We start from the raw sequence: 23,218 nt of genomic DNA on the forward strand, positions 1-23,218 counted from the left end.
AGTTTATGTTTGTTGATGCAAAGTGATACTTGAAATGTTTTACACTTGATGCGGGTACGACCTCCACACATCTTTAACTTGCTGCGTTATTCACGTCCATCTGCATATGTGGACTGGCCAATGGCCAAATCTCATATCAATCACAGGAAGTGATTGCGGATTCAGACACTTGTTCTTGGGATTATTCGTGGAAAGGGGGCTAGAAGTCGAAGGTCGACCGCGTTTTGGAGTGTTGACAATAGAACAACAGGAGAAGCCCAATTCTTCTACAATTGAAATAGTAAACTGCAACAAGTCCATGTGAAATTCATTTACTTTCATTTTATTGTCACGTGTATGTTCTATAATTGCACTGAATTACACATCGCTAGATCGAAGTAGTGAAACATAACTTTGAACGTCCATTTGCAAAATCGTATGAAAGTACAGTTGGAGATGTAAGAAAATCACTCTTGTCCACAACATCTATTGAAGCAGTATATTTACATACGGTCGCTTGACATTCATATAGTTTCGTGTTTTCCTATCTTCTCGTCTCACGTCATCATCAGATTTATTATCAATAAAGTTTGAAGCCATATTGACGACTTTATTGTAATATCATCAAACTGCTACTCTGTGATTATCGCTAGTAATTAACGCATCACTAGACCCACAGTAAAATTCTAGAAAACGTTTTTCTGTTTTTCCGGGTAATTTTGAAGCGTGTTTGTTCGAATAGTTCCTGCAGCAGAAATTCCATTTCGCAGAAGAAGTTCTTAAAGTAATAATTATGTAAACTAGTTATTACAATAGAACTTGTGTCCATTATGATAAGGTATTTCTATTTAAAAGAAGAATTACAAGTCCATTTATAGCGGAAAATCTTTCGTGTATATCTTCAGGCAATGTAGACGAGCCTTGGTAGATAATGGAGCGATATACAGTGGCTCTTTAAAGTATTCGGACACTTACACTTACAATCTTCTTTTGTGTATAGTAATAATGAAAATAAACAATTAAGAAAGAGGACTTTAGTATATGTTTGCTATTAGTTTTTGCGTACTTACAATGCAAAATTATGTTTAATATTAACTAATAATATTGACAATTAAAAAAAAAAGTGTAAAGAACAACACATTTTTTGTATCACGAATATTTTCGGACACTAAAGTCTGGAACACGTTAACGAACAATAAACAAGTAAGAAAGAAATATTAATATTTTGTATGCCCTCCTTGAGTGTTTATAACGGCTGGAACCCGTTTAGTCATTGACGAAACAATTTTGTTTAATTAAATTAAGGCCAATTTTGGGCCACCCCTTAATTAAAATTTTTTTAGCTCGTTTGTATTTGTTATTGAATATTGTCTTACTTCAAAATCCAACCGTTGTCGTACATTGTCAATCGGATTAATATCAGGAGAATGAGCTTGAGTTTTTAGAACTTTTGAATAGTTGTAGAGCATCCATTCTTTAACACTCATCGCGTTGTGTTTGGGATCATTATCTTGATAATACACCGACTTTCAAAAAAACCGAAACACCAAGAAGAACACATCGTACACGTGTAATGTATCCTTAGGCTATGCCTATGGATTTCCACTGCCTTAGTGGTATGTCCAGGATGGCCATATGTCGGGAACCCATTATCTTCCAATAAGGGTTACCCTTCATAAAAACTTTCACTCCTCTTCCTCGTCAAGACAAAAGACTAAAGTATCCTCATTCTTGCCAAAATCAGATTTCAGCTGCAACACCCTTGTAAATTATCCTTTCTTACCATTGTCTTGACTTTACGGGTTAAGAATTTGGAAAGTTACCATCTGTGGGTTATGTCGCCTATTGCCTAAAATCGGAGCACGCCTATGGGTACTGACCCCCATTTTTAGTACTTAAGATACCCCGAACCTTGTACTACTCTCTATTCTACTCTATTCTATACTATTCTATTTTCCTAATAATAACGATACGACTGATATAGCTCGACGCTCCCGAAATCTTGAAAATCCTGCATCCTTAACTCTTGACTCTCTCCATTTTAAATGCCAATTGAAGCCTAAGATCTTTAGTTTTGTAACGATTCAGTGTTGTGTGTGTCATAACGAGTGGAATAAAATCTACTAAAGTGTTCCCGAGTTTTGTTTCGCGAGTTCCATTACACACGTTTGAAATTCTGGCATTACGTTGGGTCGGGTAATGGATAAAAACGATCAAAATATCAAAAGAAAATTATTGTGAATGAGTGAAAAAATTTAATAATAATTTAATAATGGGTGGTATCTCTTCTTAAATTAATACATTCCTGTAAGCGACGTGGCATGCTTAAAATTAAAATGTCAATGTCTTCCTGTGGTATTGCATCCCAGGCAATCTGCACCTGCTCACGGAGTTCATCTATGGTCTCTGGAGGGCGAGCTAAACGTGGAAGTCTCCGACCCATTATATCCCATATATGCTCTATTGGGGACAAATCTGGAGACCGAGCTGGCCAAGGCAAAATATCCAAATTTTCAGCTTCCAAATACCTCAAAGTATCGTTAGCTACATGTGGTCGCGCATTATCCTGTTGAAATGTGCTTCCAGGATGGTCGTGCATGTATTGTACAAGAACCGGTTCTAAGACACTATTAATGTACCTCTGAGCATTTAATCTATCATAAATGAAAACAAGAGGAGACCGGCTACCATACTGGATGGCACCTCAAACCATGACACCTGGTGTTAAACCAGAATGACGCCTTTCCAAAAAGTCCAAATTTAATCGCTCTCCTCTGCGCCTTCCAACACGTAACCGTCCATCAGATTGCCATGAACAAAAACGGCTCTCATCACTGAACACGGTTCTTCTCCACTCATCCACCCATTGCACTCTCAGACGACACCACTCCAGTCGGGCCACCCTGTGGTTTCGTGATAATGGAAGCCGATGCGTAGGACGGTATGAATTTAGTCCAAAACTTCGAATTCAGCGATACATGGTACTAAGTGGTAAAGGAGACCCTTCGATTTAGGGTGGCTACCCAGTTAGCACCAAGAGACGGAATTGTTTCAAACGGGGCGCCTGTCGCTGAACGACGAAGTCTCCGGTCTTCGCATCGGTTCGTCATTCTTGGACGGCCACTACCACGATGACGATTTACTGACCCTTCGTTAGACCAATCTCTCCAAGCTCTTAGCACTGTTGATGCGTTTTGATCCAATCCACGTGCAATTTCGCGGAAAGGTAAACCTGCCTCGTGCATACCAACAATTCTTCCTCTTTCAAAGGGAGTTAACTGCCGATAAACTGCATTTTGGCGTACACGAGGCATTTTGCACTACCACACATTCCATATGATACTAACAATAATACCTTTATCGCTGTCCGCCTGTAAAAAAAATTGCAAAAAGAACGATCGTCGCAGATAAAAAAGTAAAGAAAAACTTCATATCGCATTAAAATACGAACTTGAAATTTTTATCATTTTTTTCTCTTTACAAGTCTAAAATCATACCAAAATTTCAAATACATACAATGCGTTCTTCTTGGTGTTGCGGTTTTTTTGAAAGTCAGTGTACTTAAAACTCCCTTGAATTTCCATATCAGTGGCACTTTTTAACAAATTATTTTACAAGATGTTTAAATAAACCATTTTGTCTATTGTTCTATCAATGAATACTAATTTCCCAACTCTTTTGGCCGAAATGCAGCCCCAGACCATTACTGATCTACCACCATGTTTCACAGTAGGACGTAAATTGTTTGTTCTCAGTCCTTCTTTGGGCCTCCTCCATCATATCAACCATCAGACCCAAATATGTTGAATTTTTTTTAGGTAAAAATTACATCCTTTCAATAGTTTTGCGGTTTTAAAATCATCTCCGATGCAAATTCTTTTCTAAAGTTCTTATTTTTGATATTAAGCCATGGCACTTTTCTGGGCTTTTCCATTTGCTTATATGCACCTTCGTATAGTGTCTGGAGGTAGTTTTTTACCAGTTCGATTTTCCAGAGTTACTTTCAATTTAAGGGCCCTAATTCCGGGATTTTCCTTAATAGTCTTCATGATGTATCGCTTTTCTCGAACGCTTATGAGTTTTGGACGGCCAGTTTGTTTGATGGAAAGAATTCTGTATTTAACTTTGTAGTGGTGAATAATGTCTACAACCGTGCTCTTGCTCAAATGAAGTTTTTCGTCAATTTATCTGTAGGATAACTTCTTCTCAAAGTTGAAAATGACCGATTGCCGTGAATCGAAAGTGACATTTGCTTTATTTTTAACTTTACCCATTTTTGCCCCTCAAAGCTGTATACGAGTATTAGAAGCAACTTTAATAAGTATCAGGGAACACTGTTAGAGTATTAGATCCAACATAAGACATGCTTTTATGAGCAAAACTACGATCTACTACAAATGTCCGAATATTTTTAAGACCTCAAAAACGACCAGTTTGTTGAGATATTTCAATTTTTCTATAGTTTGATACTGAATTATAAATATAATTTTGCATTGTTAGTAAGCAAAAACTAATACCAAACATATACCAAAGTTCTCTTTCTTAATTGTTTATTTTTATTAATACTATCCAGAAAAAAAGATTGTAAGTGTAAGTGTTCGAATATTTTAAGAAGGCACTGTATAATGCCCGAGGAGGCACGCAGCATGAATACTTTCACACCCCAGGGTTTTCCTGTCATAAACTATTTTATAGCAAGTTGTCCTTTAAATGGTATTATTAATTCGTCTATACAGGGTGAGTCGGGAGGATCGTGCCAAACTTCAGGAACGTGTTGTACATGAAAAATAAATGTAAAAAAACTCAAATGTTGTTATCCGATTTTCGTTTGTTTACAAGTTATAGCGTAAATAAAATTAAAACATAAAATTAAAAAAATGTATAAATTTCATAAGAAATTCCATAAATTAATACGTTGGATTGGTCGTGGTGGCCCTATTAGTTGGCCTCCAAGGTCTTCAGACCTGCCATCACTAGACTATTGTTTGTGGGGTTGGTTTTAAACTGAAGTGTACAGAGTAAAAGTGGACACTCAAGATGCACTAATTCAACGCATTAGAAATGCTGCAGCTGCTATTAAAGAAAGACATGAAACAATCAGGAGCGCAACGAATACTCTTCGTAGACGAAGCCGAAAATGTTTAGAAGTTAATGGCAATATTTTTGAACATTTACTATGATATCCAAACGTTAATTTATGGAATTTCTTATGAAATTTGTAAATTTTTTTAATTTTATGTTTTAATTTTATTTACGCTATAACTTGTAAACAAACGAAAATCGGATAACAACATTTGAGTTTTTTTACATTTATTTTTCACGTATAACACGCTCCTGAAGTTTGGCACGATCCTCCCGACTCACCCTGTATATGACTTTTCCTCAAGATCTAATTCTTTACATCTCTTTTCAAATATCATAATAATTGGGCGCACCTTCCAAATCTTTTCAACTTTATTATGTTCAGTGTTGATATCAGTAATGTGTAGATCATTTCGTAGCTCTTTAAACCTATTACGAGATATTTGCAGATCTTCGATAAACTTCATTCTTGTGGCGGGTGTCCAGAACATACGCAATCTAGGTAAGCGGATTATACCCATGACTATGTGCAAGGCGACAAATTTCTTTATTTCATACACATTAGTAGTAATAACTTTTCCATATTTATGAATCTCATACATATTGATTTTTTTCTGCCCAATCCAAGAAGATGGTATCTGGAAAGTATTCAGTGAAATGTAGTAATGAGCGATTTATGTCAATTGCGTCGTTCTCCTTAGCGTTTGAAGCTGAATAATCCATATTATGGGGGTGAGAATGATTTTCTGATCCATGAAGCGCGTTCCGCATTCGACTTCCCTTTCCTATCCTGTGAATTCGGAGGTCTAAATTTTATCATGGAAAGAACATCATCGTCTGAGGCGTCATCTGGCAGGTCTTCAATGTTCTCTTCGACATCCAAATCAAGGATTGAACTAATTGCGGCATGTGCTTTTTTTAGGGTAACTACCTTCACTATGTTCTTTATGTTTTTATGGGAAACATGCAAAGAAAAATATCCACATTTTATTTTGAGAACACCTCATGGTGGCAATTGCATACAGCAATTCGGAAGTCACGGCGGAGAATCGAATTATGGAGAATCGCAAAGAACATCAATCATTACTTGTGCGACATTGTACTTTAAGTTTCACTTTGAATTTATTGAATATGTTGAATATTTTGGAATTAACCCAGCACGTTGCTTGACCCGGCGCGATCCATCCTTGCATAGCGTGAACATATGCGCCTAAAAACAACACTGAAAGGGGAACTACCGACGGCTAATGTGTAAAAATGGGACGGAAAAGAGTGGTTAAACCAACCTTTAGCTGAGAGTAGTTTAAATACGTTCTGAGGTCAGTAAAATACAAGCCTGAATATAATGGTGGCTATTGCCATCACAAGGGCCGAAAACGTTAATTTCAAAAGTCCCTTGAATCCAACTGAACGAGTGCTGAGGAGACAGGTATTGGACGCATACGCAGTTAAACCGGTTATATTGTTAGTGACATCGATGATCAGCAATTTTGGACTTCACTTTTACCATTTGTATTATTTTTATCTCTCTCATTTATCTATACTTTTTTTATTGCATAACACATTTCATCATAGGATAAAAAGCAATCAAAGGAACATTAAGAGGTGTTTAATGAATAGCTTTTCTATTGTAACTGAAAAAAAGCAATTGTTTGATATGTAAATGTATTTTTAAATGATTAATGGCTTACAATTCTTAATAAATTACACATTATATAACAAACATTATCAAATACTACTAACATTTTTACGTGGATTGGAGACTAACACATAATATTGACTAGATTTGAAGTAGCTATAATTGAAATGAGTCATGTTTTACACAAAACTTTTATCTTAATAGAACTTATTTAAAATGTATTGTTAAGGTTAAACCTTCAAAGAAGGTTCAACAAATTTTCAAATAACTAATGCTTCTAATGGAAATGTTCAGATTGACTTTTTTAACTAATATATTGCCTGTTGTTCTCATCTAAAGGAACAATGAAATACTTTTGCACCCACCCTATATGGTAGTATTTATCTCCAAAACTAAGGACCATGTGCAACGTGACGTAGGCTACAAATATGATGTAGAAAATTGCATAAATGTAAACTAAAACTAGCACAATGATGTTTTCCCCTATTTCACTTATGACGAAGAAAACGTTGATGGCTATTATTGTCACTGCCAGTAAAATTGAAACTACCTTATATGCTCTGAAAAATAGTGATTTTTAAAATATAGTTTTTGGAAGTTTCCTGATGCTTACATTCCATTTACGAATTTTCCCATCAACTGAGGATTGCTGGTAAAGGCAATAGTGGGGATTAATGCGAATGGTAGCTGAAGACTCATGATGGCATTAAGTAAGTCGTTGAGGGTTGAGAGTTGGTCCAGGGTGCTGAAGAAGGCGGTAAAGAAAGTAGGCACCATGGCAATGCTTCTTGTGAATAGAACCCTCTTCCACTTCGGCCATTGCAAATTCAAGAATCCTGCAATTGCAAAAAACTCATTCAAGTAGTGAGGAAAGTAATTTCGTAATTAACGAATATTTTTCGCTATATGTCCAAAATATCATTAAAGAGAAGCATTTTTTTAAATTTTATTAACGATCTTGAGCGTTAAGTAATTTTCTCTTTCAATTGTGGAATCATAACATTAGAGCATCGTCCTGACATCACGTGTAGTTCTGGAACATTCCTCCTGTGTGCATCAGACAAAAACAGCAATATATTCTGGGCGGTAATATGCCGAGTGTATTTTGTTTTTGGTTATGTCTCTGTGAAGGGTGAGCAATGGCTGCCGTTTTAGGCAAAATGTGTTCTTTTCTGCTAGTTTTATTAATTAAGTGCGAATTTAGTAATGGGTGCGAAATATATTACAGAGGGAATGGTAAGCAAAAGATTTCGATTTGATATTTGGCGGATTGATTGTGAATTCCTGCTACAAAGCAACCCGAAAACACCACTTCCAGAAGCTTCTTGCACTGATCCATTTTTTAGTGAAAAATTATATGTTTTCAATTTTTTTAGATTCACTTTGAGATTTGGACGAGGAATGAATTTTCAAAATTCTTGACTGTATTTAGAACAGAAATTATGAATTTTCAGTAGTTTAAAACTAACGTTGGGTAACATATTACTTGTAATTACTTGTAACCGTCTTCACACGAGCGATCATCGATATTTTTTGTTTTGAATTTCCACTAGAAACTCAGATTTAATTGTGTTTGTAAGTTTCTCAGAATCTCGACTGACTTTAGGTGAGAATTACGTGCATGTTCAATGGATCTTGAAGGTCTTCCAGTAATAAAATATCGGTATTTTTTACCTTTATAAATACATTTTTAATTATTGGTTATTGATATTTTTAGTCTCATAATTATCCTTTCTTGATGTTTTTCGTTAATCTTATCCTATAAACCACTCTTGCATATTGGCATATTTTATTAGTAAGATACTACAGTGTTTTCAGTCTTTGTGATATTTATCATTCACTAATGCAAATCGCTAACCCAGCTTAGGATAAACCGAGAAGAAGAGATAGTGGCAAATCAACCCTCCACCAGACAAGCAATATTCCTTGGATTTAAGGAATTTTATTATTTTATTACGAAAAATTCCTTAAGTTGACTCTAATGTTCTACTTAAAAAAATATACAGGATGTTCCATTTAAAACTGTGATTGAAGATTACTCAACAATGGTGCGTTGTATGAAGAAAAGTTTCAAATAAAAGTTGTCCGGTAAAGAGGAAGACATGTCATGAAGATAGTGACTTTTAGACAAAATGTCATTTTAAGATAATTTCAAGGGCAACTTTTTTTTTCAAAGGGCAATTCCGCATTTTTTTTTAGATCTTTGTAGACCTTCAAAAAATTAATATCGTTTATTTGAACAATTTTTTATTAGATATTTTGCAAGAGACTTGTCCTTGATTTTTGTCCAATTTTTAAGATGAACGAAGTGATTGCATTTTTCTTTTAGAAAAGTTTTACAATACATATAAACTCATAACTTCTATCTAATAAAAAAAATGTTTCTATGGAAAAAAATATGTTCTTAAATTTCCTCTTGGTAGATTATACCATATAACAAGGTCTACAGAAAATTGATGTCCTTTTTTCGACAATCAATCTAATTGTTTTGTGTGAAATTATTCATAAATTATTCTTCTCATTTCAAAATTCAATAATTGAAATAGATCGCTTTACTTTGGCTGAAAAATTAGAAATGGTTTTTATTTATGGAGAGATTGAAAGAAATTTTAGTTGGACAGTAAAACTTTATGGTAAAAAATTTCTGGATTAAAGAGTTCCCTGTCGGACGACTTTCAACAGTGTGATTAAAATTTCAAAGAAATGAAAATGTTAGAAATAAAAAAACGTAATCGCTCCCGAAATGCAACCACATGAAGACAATCAAATAGCAGTTCCTCCTGCATCTGTTGTCTTGGAACCCCGTGCAAGTTGTCGCCATATTGCTGCTGACTAAGAAATATCAAAGATAAGTGTCCAAAGAAATTTGAAGGTGAATAAATTCCATCCCTACCACATTTCTTTACATGAGGAACTTCATGAAACCAATTTTGAAAATCGAATAAATTTTTGTAATTGGGCAAGGCAGCAATTAAATCAAAATGTATATTTCTTCTCCAACGTTTTGTTTTCGGACGAATCTACATTCACAAATCATGGTGCAGTGCATCACCGCCATAATCTTAATTTTTGGACTGCTGTAAACCCACACTAGCTTAGAGAAGTTGAACATTAAAAAACATGGTCTGTGAATGTATGATACGGTATTATTAGGGAATATTTAATTGAACCTTTCTTCATTGAAGGAAACTTGAATAGAGAAATGTACCAAAATTTCTTGCAGAATAATCTTCCGGAATTGTTAGAAAATGTTCCACTTGCGATGAGACGAGTGATGTGGTATAAGCATGATGGCTGTCCAGCCTAATTTTATAGAATGTGTCGTGAGGTTCTGAATGAAGTGTATCCAGTTTGATGAATTGGATAGGCAGTGCAGTGAACTGATCTCCTAGGTCGACCTCACGAGACTTTTTCCTCTAGAGTTTTTTAAAGGACAAAGTTTATGCAGAAGTACCAATAACTGCAGACGACATGAAAAGAAGAATTGAAAATGCGTGGCAATTGATACAGGGGAAGACGTTGCGTAGAGTAAATAATTCTTTTCGAAAAAAGTTGAGACGTGTTTTAGAGCAGGGAGGACATTCTTTCCAATATTTGCTTCCATGAGTTTTTCAAATCAGGATTTTAAATTAATTTGCTAAAGTAAAAACAAATTTTCATGACAATAATTTTTTTCCGTTTAGATAGAAGAATTGTTATAAGCTTTAAACCGAATGTGCAACGCAAAACTTTTATAGAAAAAAAAAATGCAATAATTTGGACTATATCAAAAATTCGACAATAATCAAGGATAACTCTGCTGCAAAACGTTAAATTAAAAAAAAATCAAATGAAAGATATTCATTTTTTGCAAGTCTACAAGGATCTGTAAAAAATGATGCCTTCTGAAAAAAAAGTAGCCCTTAAAATTACTTTAAAATGACGTTCTGGCTAAAGGTCACTATCTTCGTGAAATGTTCCCTTCTTAACCGGACAACTTTTAGTTGACACTCTTTTTCATACAACGTACCGTTTTTGAGTAATCTTTAATCACACATTTAAATTGGACACCTCATATATACACGGTAAAGCATTTTAAAACACAAAATCGTGTCATTCGTGTAAGTTTACTGTGAGGCGAAAAAAATTGGAAAGTGTATACATAACCGCAACTCATCTTCATATCCTAAACAGATTGGCCCTTCTATTGTTAAAGTTTAATGTTTTCGTTTAAAAAGGATCAAAACTTGCCTTCCATAGAAAACTGCCCAGCATAAGTACCAGTCATGGTAGAACTTTGTCCGGCAGCAAGAATCCCAATTGCCCAAATAATCATCGCAGCCATCGTGTATGTGCACCCCAAGAAAACTCCACCTTTATAAATGTCGGCATCCACTACTTCGTCATTTGCCTTAAGATTAAGCGAAAAATTCAGATTTAAAATTTAAATTATGAAGTTTAAAAAATGTTAATTTGGTAAGAGTAATATTCAGAAAGGAGAAAAAATACGTACATCAAACGTATCCTTAGCTATGTTAAACATTTTCTCACTTTGATTTCTGCAAACTTCCAACTGAAACGTTAAGAAATCGATTTTTTATTTAGTTTTTTAATTTCTTCTTACCAGTTCGTTATTGGTTTTCTCATACATGCCAAATGCAAATACACCAACGACAAAAATGTTGATGACAAGACTGACAAGTAAAGCAATAGCACTTTCAATGGCAAAATACAAGTTGGCCTCAGAAATCTTTTCTGGCTTCTTCCTGTCCACGTTTCTGGACTTCACCAAAGCTGAGTGAAGGTAAAGATTGTGAGGCATAATGACAGCCCCCACAACCCCTACGGCTTGCAAAAGAATTTCGGAATCACAGTTATGGCATCTAAAAGTTTAATTTCGGCTATACACACATATTCTATTTAAACAAATTTTAATCCACGCGCAACTTACACGGGGTAAAAGAGACCCTTAGTCACTTCTGCGGAAGGTGGGGCGGACACCACATATTCATACCCGAAAGTTATCCCCATTACCCCAATCAAGAAGCAGAAAAACAGTTCCAATTTCCTCAAACCGTACTTATCCAGGAACAGGAATGTGAATGTGTCGATGATTGTTATAAGGCAACCACCCCATAACGGAATTCTATTATAACGTAACGTTACAGTTTTGTTTAAGAAAGTGAAACATCTCTTACAATTTATTTGATAACATGTAAATTGCAATGGCAGTTCCAATGACTTCTTGCATATCTGACCCAATAACCGCAATTTCGATCATGAGCCATAAGAGTATCCTTGGAAATTTCTTGTATTGTCTATGGCACATTTCGGCTAAATGCAGCCCTGTTACCACTCCTGGAAGTTTCAAATGGGTCAGTTCTTAACAGGGCGTTTGGTTATTAGATTACCAAGCTTTGCTGCTAAGCATTGCATGACAAAACCCAGAATTGTGGAAGCAAATAGTACCCATAATAAGCGGTATTGAGCAATTACCCCTGATTGCAGATCACTTTCAATATTCCCTGGATCTAGATATGCTATAGACATGAGAAATCCAGGTCCGGTGAAGGCCCATAGTTTTCTAAAGCTAAATCCAGTCTGGAGACGAACAAAAATTTAATCACTAAGTCGTCTATACAGTGCATTTGTTAACCTTGATTGGGTAATTTTTATTAATAATAAGATTGATGAACCTAAGATAGTCAAACAGTATTTGTTTTTTAAGATTGGAATAATTATCTATACTTGAAATTATAGTTTTACTGCTGTGAATGTGAGAATATGACAGGTGATTGTTGAAACAATTCTGAAAGAAGTCGGTGTGTCGTAAACGTACGGCGTTGATTAATCCATTTACCACTTGACGAATGTATCAAAGACATACCTCTCACATTTCAACGGCTCCTTGAGATTTTTTGATTGTAATGTTAATTGTTTGATGATCATCCTGTACCCGAATATGGTTGTCAAAGAGTGTATTCTTACCGATTCTGTTTCTGGGATTTCAATTTTGCCACTGGAGAAGTATGTTTCCAGATCCCCATTGTGTTCATAGTAATATGAGGCTTTGTAATTTTTCTTCTGACTGGCCTATAAAGTTAAATGGAATTGAATGGAAAGCAATTAAATTTACGAGACTAAAACATGCATTGGGAAGCCCACATTATGTAGTAATAGGTGCTATTTCCCATGATTATGTACAAAATTGATGCGAAAAACAGGAATTTAACCATTAATGGTTATTATATTATGGGTACTAGATTGATTCTCCCATGTCTTACGCTTTAGTTACTATTCTAAAAGTGTGTTATGTGAAAACTAATAAAAATAATACCAAACTGGATGACGCTCGTACCTACGTTACACACTTGTATGGTCGTTGTTGTGTAATTTTAGTTTCATTTAATGTAATAAATTTACATTTAATACAAAATTAATGCATTCCACATTATTCTATTGCGCAAAAGAGATACGTGTAGTGGCTTTGTTTGTTGCACAAATTGGAATTTTGATGTCAAGTATTGAAAATTAGATTCGTTCCACTTAGCGAGGTAACGTCATTAAATATGTTGTGATCTTTATAATTAGATTTTTAATTTATTAAAAAAAAAATATATATATATATATATATTAAATAAAGGGCGCCCCACGTTGGATAATCACGTATCAAAATTCATAGCAAAATGTTCTAATATATACATCTATATGCTCCGCATAAACCTTTCTTCAACCGTTTTAAAGTTGCAGATGCTTAAAGAGAATATTTCTACTATATTCTCGAAATGACCTTTAAAGCGTGACCGAAAGTCATTAAAAGCACCCTGTCCGATACATTACTTATCAGTGATCATGAACTAGGTATACCACATGATTTTAGTCACCTCCTTATCGTCACATTTCTCTTGTCCCCCAGCAGTCATCTTGATTAGTCCTCACTATTATTGTTAACTGACCACCACTTATTTAGGAGCAAATTCAATCTAATTAATCGCCGACACTGATTAATTGGCACTGATATATTATGCGAAAATAATATTATATGTACAAGTACTTTTAGAAACTACACAGGTTTTTATCACAAACCGGCGATGTTGACCGAACAAAATTCTGTAACAATGAGAAAAACGAAATGTCCTTGTTAACGATTTTTCCTAACGATTGACGACTGCGGCGTGATTTTTTACCATTATTGCGACCGTCCGCATGTGCGACTTTACCTATAAGTCGTTGATAAAGAACCTGAGCGAGGTTTATATAAGTTCCTAAAACAATAATCTTCAAGTGGGCTTTATAAAGAGGATCTTCGTAGAGCCGATTACCGTAGCTGTTAAACTATTTTAAATAATAATAAAGCGCTTACTATATTTATAGTTTGGTCGCTTTTCACGTTTGAATTTGAGGGAATTTGGCGATCAAATGTTTTGTTACTGGACAAGATATGAAATTCCATTATGCCTTTATTTTTTTGCTTATTCTGAACGTTAATAGACCGGAATAAAGTGTCTTGGGCATAATGAGTGTGTGGATAAAAGTCTTCATATTACACTTCACACTTGATTATAAATTGCATATTTTTAACGTAATAATAATCACAACATTGGTGCACTTTGGAATGAAATTAAGCTTTTTATCGAAAATGCTATTCTCAAACCCATCCATAAAGGCTAATGTTTTATGTTCCCAACGTCCAATAATTGGCAATAATGAACAGCTCTTTGATTTTTTGAAATGATCTATGTTTTCTATCCTTTTCATAAGCAGATTTCATTTTAAGCAAGTTTAAATACCTTTTTTAAATATTTTTTCATTCCTCACTATAGTATACCCATAAGATTTGCGATTTTCTCTACTTACCTAACTTGGCAAAATGGCAGTTTTCATCGAGGTGCGCCTGTAAGACGAACGGAATTATGCAATTAACGGATAATGAGCTCAGAATCGTGGATGTTCCAGTGTTTTCTCTTTGACTTAAGTCTCAGGTTTTGAAAGAGATTACTGCGTAGTTTCTAATAGAATTAGTCATTAAAGAAGTTCGAAAATGCATTGTCGTGTTAATGGACATAGGCCAAGAAATACAATGGGAATATGGTGGAAGGTCCAGAGGACTTCTGGTCATAAGACCACTTATTTTATGATCAAAGGAACGAACATTTTGAAAAGTAGCAAGTAATGGTTTTAGAGTGCGTTTCTATTTCATAGCATATTGACCCTTTATATGACTGAGATGGTGTCCTTTTCCCTTTTTTTAGTCCCTTATTATATCTATTGAGCAGTCGACTACGAAATGCTATTTATATGTAGCAATAACCTGTAAACTTTTCAAAATCAACTAGCAAGCAACTAATAATACACATCTAATGGGCGTATCGTTATACTTAAACTGTTACAATAGGAATCACATTTTAATCTTTAAAATATTTTATTCGAACTCCCCTTACTATAACTTCCACATAACACTTCCGAAGTACTTTCTTGTTTGCAACTTTTCAAAGAGGGTTAACCATAATAGATATCTATGATGATGTTACCGTGGAGATCCTGGATGAACTTAGAGCTGATGGATATACGTATTTTGGGTTATTCCGCAATGTGGAAAAGATGTTACTTAACTATTTTACTTTCTCCAATAATTTAATTTTCTTAGAACTTGTCGGGAACTAAGAAAGTTCGGAAGCTGCTGAAAACTAGTTTTCTGACATATTAATGAAAACTGTAGTGTCTGTATGCGCTCACACTCACATGAGTGAAGAGCTGAATTGCGATAAACAATTAGAAGACAAACATTTTTTTGTTGATTCCTTTATTCTTGCAATTCAGTCCTATTCTGTTTACAGTACTAGTAGATTATTGACAGAAAATTATTATACCAAGCATTGAAATATTAATGAAAAATTGAGAGGCAATGCGCTTCCACTAGTTGATATTAGCATTATTACCTTTCAGCTGTATGAATGTACTATATTCAAATTTCAAATTGACCTAAATTTTTTTTTATTATCGACGATCATATTGAGCATGTTTAAAATTTTTTTTTGAACTGTTCAAGACGCTATAGAATACTTTTATCTGAAAGTGTTGTTTAGATTTGGATATTTCGTTATCCCATTATTATATCATATGATGTTGCGTTATCTTTATTGGATTAATCAGAAACCGACCGTGATTACACACCACGGTTAATATATTTTTTAATGCGGATGGAACACGAAAAGTCAAACACTAATATTTTCTTTGATCAAAACGACCGTTTAATAATTAAAATTATAAGTCTTTTTATTGTCATAATAAGTTTCAAATAAAATATCTATAACATATGCTATTAACAATACTATATATTACTATGGGCATAGCAAGAAACAACAGATTTATCACAGAGAAGAGATGAGAGATTTTTAGAGGTAATAAGTAAGTAACGACTGATATGAGATGAATAGAGTTAGTTGAAACGGTAGAGAGAGCAGGTTACTACAGTAAAATTATGTTAGTATATGAAAAGAAATTGTTAGTATTGAAATAGGTACGATAATGTAAAGAAGGTAAAAAAGCGTTTGTTAGAGAAAGTTGAATAAGTAGAAATGAGAGGATGAGTTATGTAACAACATAATAACGAACAAAGTATTTGGTATGGAAAAGCCAGAGAGTATTGTGGATCTATAGAGTTAATAGTCATTTTCTTCTTCACCTCCTTCTCCTTCTCCTTCCTCAGACTCCTCACTGTATTCCTCTTTTTCTTCTCCATCGCCGCCACCTTCACCTCCTAAACGAACCAATATGGGGTTTAATGTTAAGTGCCAACAAATTTTCATATCGAAGCAAAATAACTTCGAAAGATATTTTCAAACTTCCCTTGTAGGTAGAATGTATATACAAATATTTAATTCAACATAGCACTAACCAGGCTAAAAAACAATTGCCTGGTGATTAACTGATTAAATAGATTTTCCGATCAAATCAATAAACAACAAGCAAACTCGAGTGGCCGGAAACCTTTGTTATCGTATATATTTCTTATGAACTAATCTATACGTGCTGATCGTAGTGTTCTGGATTCGACAGATATTTAATAAATAATTGCATATAGAAAAAATGGATATCTGTGAGATTACAGGGTATTTGCCAGAGAGAAAGGAATTTTTCAAAGAAACGGAGATAGATTCGCTTTGAATCTATATAACCATATTTATTCTCGTAGAAAATCTTATCATTTTAGAAATAACGATCAATGGGTGAAAGTCGCGAGGGGAGAGTGGAAGGGATATAAAGTAATTGCATTTCAAGTGGGGAATATCATTTTCAAAATAAAATTAATTAATAATAGGATTGTTTAAATTAGAACTAGCTCTAACAGTTTTAAAATAATTTATATTTATTTAAATTTAATCTCGCTTATATTCCTGCGAGTAACATTTCCTTTTATCCTTTGTTTTCTGAACTATAATTTTGTCATAATATCATATATCGTTTGATAGAAGTTCTTAAGGCTATTTAAACTCCTTGAGCAAGCGCTGCGTTGGAGAAAATTTTATTTAAAATTTAAGAATAAATGGAAACTAAAGTATTTCAATCCGTTAATTTGTTTATATGTAGTAATAAGTTTTAATAAATTTTTGTTTTACTTCGTCATTATGCATGTTAAGAAGATTTTAAAAAATGCCTCCGAAAGCTGCAAGTATTTATTATTAAAAAAATAAACTTAATTAAATCTACGCAGTTATTTCGTATAAAAACCTAAGAAGGCAGATATTTTAAAAACATTGAAAATTCCCATCAGGATAAATATAGCTATATACATTCGAAATGACGCCATCTGTCTTCCATTGAAAACTTTCTCTCGCTCTACCAAACACCATGTATATTTTTTTGATATTCTAAAGTTTAGGTTATAGTATATATATATACATATATAGGTAATATTATAAATATTTAAAAAGATATTTTGATTATTCACATGGAGGGTTGGATCTTCAGTGACTTACCTTCAGATGATTCGGCATTTTCTCCTCCTTCACCCTCACCTTCCGAAGAGGATCCTTCACCATAATAGCTACCGCCGCTATCACCTCCATCACCATCTTCACCAAAGTAGTTGAACTCAGCTTCTACCTTTTTTTTGGGCTGTTTTTTGTTTTCGCTGGAACCATATTAATTATGATTTTAATACGTTGCTACATAATACCTTATAAATATAAGGTTTATGTTTTATTCTGACAATTTTGTAAATGTATGAATGTTATAGGCAAATAATATTGTTCAAATCAGCAAAAAAAATCTTCCCATGAAAATGGCAATTTCCATGGTTTTTCCACTAATCCATAAATCAGAAGATACTGAAAACAACGACATTTCAATTTTATATTGTTTTTCAAGGAACTATCTCATTAAAAAAAAAAAAAAAAAAACTAATTGGCCCATGAGGGGATCGAACCCGCGACCTTCGCGTTATTAGCACGACGCTCTAACCAACTGAGCTAATGGGCCACATAATTATTTGTATTTATTTCTTTAATATATACTACAATTTTGATTATTTATAATATAAGTAAAATAAAAATAATTTTTTCCATAAACAAAGAAAGCGTTGTTCTGTAGACGAATTATAAGTATTAACGCTCAATTAAAATGACAGTCAGAAACAGAAATATTAGGACTTAAAGGTTTATGATATAAGGTAACACTGCAACAGAATAAATTTGCATTCATTTTAATAATGAAAATAATTTTAAAGTTTTCATCGATACACTAAATAAAATTATATCTTCTGAACCTGGATATAAAAGTTGAGGTTTTTTGTCTTATTAAGTACTTCTACCATTAGATTTGTACTTATATGGATTTTACATATTTTCTTCTAAAGTTATATTAGATATTCCAAGGTAAAGTCAAAACGATCCTACCTAATATATTTAGTAATAAAATATTGAATGATTCTTACCCGTCTTCGAAAACGGAATATTCCTTTCTAGATTCCTCGCCCGCAGCTCCTTTAGCTAAATAAAATTGAAAAAAAAACTCACATTAATAAAAATTTATAAAGTTCAATAAGCGCAATTTCAATTTAACACATTGTATATTGAAAATAGTGATGGATCTGAATTGTCACCAAATAAAAACTTGATGACTTTTAGCTATTTGATGAAATTATGAATTATTTTACAGTGAGGCTTTTTGATTCTCATAAATTCCTATTCTTTAAAATTAGATGAAATTGTGTTTATTGAATGTAGATATAGAGAGTTTAAAGTTCTCCCATCCCTAAAGTCAAGTTCTCAAATATTTCTCGCTTAGGTTAAAATCACATTAATCTCAATAATTATTCCTTTACTAAAAAACATATATAAATCGATGAATTTTACCAAAGTACACAGGAAGTAACGTAGCGTTTAGCTTTTATTTTTAAATTGCCTTTAGATTTGCTAAAAATGTGTTTTTTCCACAGGTAACGTTGCCAAGTGTATTAAAAAATCATCAATATATATTAATTTATTTTAGATTGATTCTTGAATATCTGTTCTCCATTAAATGGTGATATTTATTGAGTGGTAAGGGAATATGTAAATGACTAAGTTTTTCCTTCGTAGATGAAAATATTTACAATGATTTTAATGGGTAATGATAATTGTACAATCAGCATATTATGATGAATAATGGTGTTTTAGGAGTGTCCAGATGAACTATCCATTTGACTGCTCTCTTACAAACACAGTCAGTGAAATGTTATACATTGATTTTATGAGTAACTACAGGCAATTCTATTTATCCATTAATCCTATAGTGTGCGAATTTTCTCTATCTACACTTTCCTCTTCCTGCTACTTCTTCGTGCACATGTTAATCCTCTTCCTCTCTCTTTTATTCTGTTAGTTCTGGTCCCATGCATAACAATTAAATATAGTTTTACGATGTCTCTTTTTTACAATATGTACCTTCTTCTAGGGCCTTCTTAATGCCTTTGGCATTCTCATTCTCAATTTTGGCTTTGTTTTCCTGCCCATACTCGGAGTGAATTTCATATGCATACTTGTCTCCGTCCTTCTTATGGAACTTGTCCCTATGTAAGTACCCATCTTGCCCTTTATTATTCATAGTTTTAGAGTAACCATGGAACTCTCCGTCGTCATTCTCGGCGTCACCATAGGTGTAGAGAAAAGCGTCCTTTACACCTAATGAAGGTTGAGAAGGTGTCCTTTTTATCATGTTACAGGATTTGAAACACGATATTCCAAAATTGAGCCATGATCATAAATATTTGATTGCAATGCTTCGTTTCACGTAGCTGATAAATTTGCGATCAGAGAGTTGTTCAAGAGTCTTATTTATAGAACTTCGTTAGATTAACTCTAATGACGTAACTCTAAATACCTGGCTTGATTAGATCTCCTATATGCTTGGGCGCAGCCCTTGCTTCCCTCACAGTACTTTCCACTGTAGCTGTATCATCTGGCCCTTCAAACATCAGCTCGTCTTTTACGGGGATAGCTAAACTACCCACCAGTAGTATAGATAAACAGATGAACACTTTCGCCATTTCGCAATAGGACTTGTTGAACACCCTGAAAATAACCAATTTGTGTTTAAAATGACGGCAATTCCGGCAAGAAAAAAAAACATAAAAAAACTTTAACAATGCATGATATGGTCAATTTAAATCTGAGGAAACGCCTACGTGCTAGTAAGTGTTTTGTAGGAATTATGCCCAATAAGTGTGATTTATTTCTTCTTTAATCGTAGGCAAGCATTGGCATGGGAAAGCTCCACAGTGAACCTACTTGTTGCATTTCAGGTTGCCTGCATTAAGGAAGTACAGTTATCCTGGAATGAGCCACGTTTACGTTTACATAGTTCATAAAACTGAAGGGCTTAAATTCAAGATAGTTTAGCGTCAAACGATGATAATGAGGAAACATACGCTACAGCGTTTCCAAAAATTTAACACCCCAAATTCACACTCAAACTTTAGTGGTTTTCAGGAAAAATAAATTTCGGATCAGTACGAGGTTACAAAAATTAACTAATTTACAACTACCCTTATAAGCAAGACGCGGCACTAATTTTTTTAACATTTTAACGTCCCAAGTTTCCCCTACATACTTAAAAATTTTGCTGATTATCGGTTAAAAACCAAAGTCATACCACACAGAGCTTTTAAGTCATAAATAAATTCATAAGTTAAGACTCGCTTTGAAAACTCAGGTTCCTTTAATGAAGTCATCTTGTCACTGTATAATAGATTGCTTGCATTAAGCAACTAATTATCCTAGGATTAACTGAATTGGTTACGTTTACATGGTTCATTAAACTGAGATCAACTTTAGTTAATTCAGATAAGTTCAATCATATTATACTGACAATGCCACTTCATTTTCAATAATTTGATGCTTCAAATTCACATTCTAAACTTTCGATAGGAGAAACCGAAGTGGTATCAGACTAAAATTAGCTTACAAGATCTCAGTTGTCCTACAGCGTTTACTTTGAGAATTCTTGGAATTTGCCCAAAAAGCTTTTGGAGACATCTCCCATATTTTTTCGATGTTTTAACCTTTGACTACGGGTTCATCTTCAGGACAAAAAAATAAACAAAAAACACGCAAAAATTAAAAAAAAAAATTTAAAAAACACGCAAAAATAAAAAAAAAATTTTAAAAAACACGCAAAAATTAAAAAAATAATAAACAAAAAACAAGCAGAAAAAACAAACAAAAACATGCAAATAAACAAACAATGAAACAAAAAAGGTATTAGTTGATAGCCCTGCGGTCTTCGTGAATGTTCAACTAAGCGAGTCCCTCCATCAAAGTGTATCACGCCCAAAAACGATACGACACTATAGTCGTTAATTGTTATCTTTCAACCTACCTCCTTTGTTAATGTATTTTCTCTCGAGTACTGGTTGATAATCATTGCATAACGAACAATGCAATGCTAGCAACTAATAGATAATTGCCGTGAAGATGTCTTGGTAAAGATCGAAACGTCGACAGTAAACAATATATTTAAGGATTTTTGGTGTAATCTCACGTGCTTTCAGATCTACGGACTAGAATCTAGATCCAAAAAATAATGGTGAAGTCAATATCACTATTATTCTTTGTACCGTGGAACGTGATATTGCGTGCTTCCAATACAGCTTCCTTATTGCGTGGCGGGTTGCCAGCATTAATAAGTAATTAGTTATCCTAGATTTGTTTAAGTAATTTTAATCAATTAATCGTTCATCGAAGAGAAACTCGTTTGTAGAAACTGATTAAAATACTACAGCAAAATTGAATTTTCTTATGCCTATTCGTGCAGTTGAAATTAGTTTTGAATGGAAAGGAGGTCGAAAGTTGTGGATTAAGGGGGTAATAAAGGGATCGACGGCTTTACATGCGAATTAAGATAAACGAAAACTTAATAAACGCCACTCAACTGTAGAAACAAACGTTTGAAATGATCATCACATTTAATGACATGGAACTCATTGTCTGGTTTTCCCTTGCATAAATGTCTATCTAAAGTACAGTTATACTGACGGAAACCTACCGAAATTTCCACTGAAAAGTCACACAAACACTTCCCGGTCGAGAAATGACCAAAACTGATGTACAACCTTGTCTTAATACCTTTGTCCAACAGTTTGATTGACTACACAAAGACGCTACAACAAAACGAGTCTCTTATAAACTGTTTTTTTTGTGAATCGCGCGAGGTAGGAGGGCAAATCGCCGATTTTATGCGGTTTTTACGAGTTAGATAATAAATTTAGTTGCACAGTAGCTGTTTTTGTGACATTACTCAAAGAAACGGTGTTAAATAAATATATTGCAAAACGCTACGATTTATTCGAATTGATTGATAATCGGAAAAAATCTCCCAGTCTAACACAATAGTGGAATTTCGTGGTTTGTAACGTATAAAATTCGATTTTTCGATTGGTTGGAGCCAAGTCACATAAGGGAATTCTTACAGGTACGTTATTTAGTTTTTGTTCAAAATTTTATATAGTTTGTGACCTAGATATTGCCACATGACGTCGCGGTTAAGCGACCTATACTTACTTTTACTGAAAGTCATTAGGGCTGATTAAAATAAGTTCGACACTCCTTTTAATTACGCTGTGTTTATTAATATTCCAGTAAACCCACTCCTCAAATTTACCTTACATGACAACACCGGAACAAATTATCGCTCCCAATTAATTATTCTAATTCAACTTTAATTTATTATGTAGGCCATGCACCTATGTGAGCCTTAATTGCTTTTCCGTTTTTTATCATGCACACATGAGGTCAATTTTTTATTAAATGAACGATGTAAACGTAAACAATTTTAAGATAATTACTTCCTTAATGCAAGCATCCCAAAGTGTAGCCGTGCATTACGCTTAGAGTTACATTTGCGAATAGCTAAGTTTGTTGCGGAAGTTTTCTAGGTTAATGATGAAATGATTAAAACTCTTATTTGGGTCAATTAACGCGGAAAATGTTATATACAATTCAAAATGTACTCTCTAAATATTTAAACTTTAGAAGGCCATTTTTAATTGTTAAGAGTAAC

The 23,218-nt window shown here is 33.8% G+C and overlaps 2 protein-coding genes and 1 non-coding gene across 3 annotated transcripts; all 3 read right to left on the minus strand.

The window, feature by feature from the left end:
- Positions 1–6,709: 6,709 nt before the first annotated feature.
- LOC136346565 (protein Malvolio-like) lies at positions 6,710–13,935 on the minus strand. The gene is made up of 10 exons (XM_066295822.1): positions 13,564–13,935; positions 12,668–12,772; positions 12,091–12,280; positions 11,878–12,037; positions 11,631–11,825; positions 11,304–11,562; positions 11,193–11,252; positions 10,931–11,090; positions 7,314–7,536; positions 6,710–7,260 (listed from the first exon to the last, which is right to left on the minus strand). Exons 1-10 carry the CDS (start codon positions 13,600–13,602, stop codon positions 7,005–7,007), a joined length of 1,647 nt encoding a protein of 548 aa, XP_066151919.1. The 5' UTR covers positions 13,603–13,935; the 3' UTR covers positions 6,710–7,004.
- A 2,061-nt stretch (positions 13,936–15,996) lies between these two features.
- Positions 15,997–22,352, minus strand: LOC136346979 (uncharacterized). Its single transcript, XM_066296569.1, has 6 exons — positions 22,205–22,352; positions 20,042–20,232; positions 19,606–19,842; positions 18,615–18,669; positions 17,659–17,813; positions 15,997–16,439 (listed from the first exon to the last, which is right to left on the minus strand). The coding sequence occupies exons 2-6, from the start codon at positions 20,205–20,207 to the stop codon at positions 16,342–16,344; spliced, it is 711 nt and encodes a 236-aa protein (XP_066152666.1). The 5' UTR covers positions 20,208–20,232; positions 22,205–22,352; the 3' UTR covers positions 15,997–16,341.
- TRNAI-AAU (transfer RNA isoleucine (anticodon AAU)) lies at positions 18,087–18,160 on the minus strand. Its single transcript has one exon. It is a non-coding gene; the product is annotated as a tRNA-Ile (tRNA).
- Positions 22,353–23,218: the final 866 nt, after the last annotated feature.

This window comes from Euwallacea fornicatus, chromosome 2, assembly GCF_040115645.1.
Source record: "Euwallacea fornicatus isolate EFF26 chromosome 2, ASM4011564v1, whole genome shotgun sequence".
In the NCBI taxonomy this organism is placed as follows: domain Eukaryota; kingdom Metazoa; phylum Arthropoda; class Insecta; order Coleoptera; family Curculionidae; genus Euwallacea; species Euwallacea fornicatus.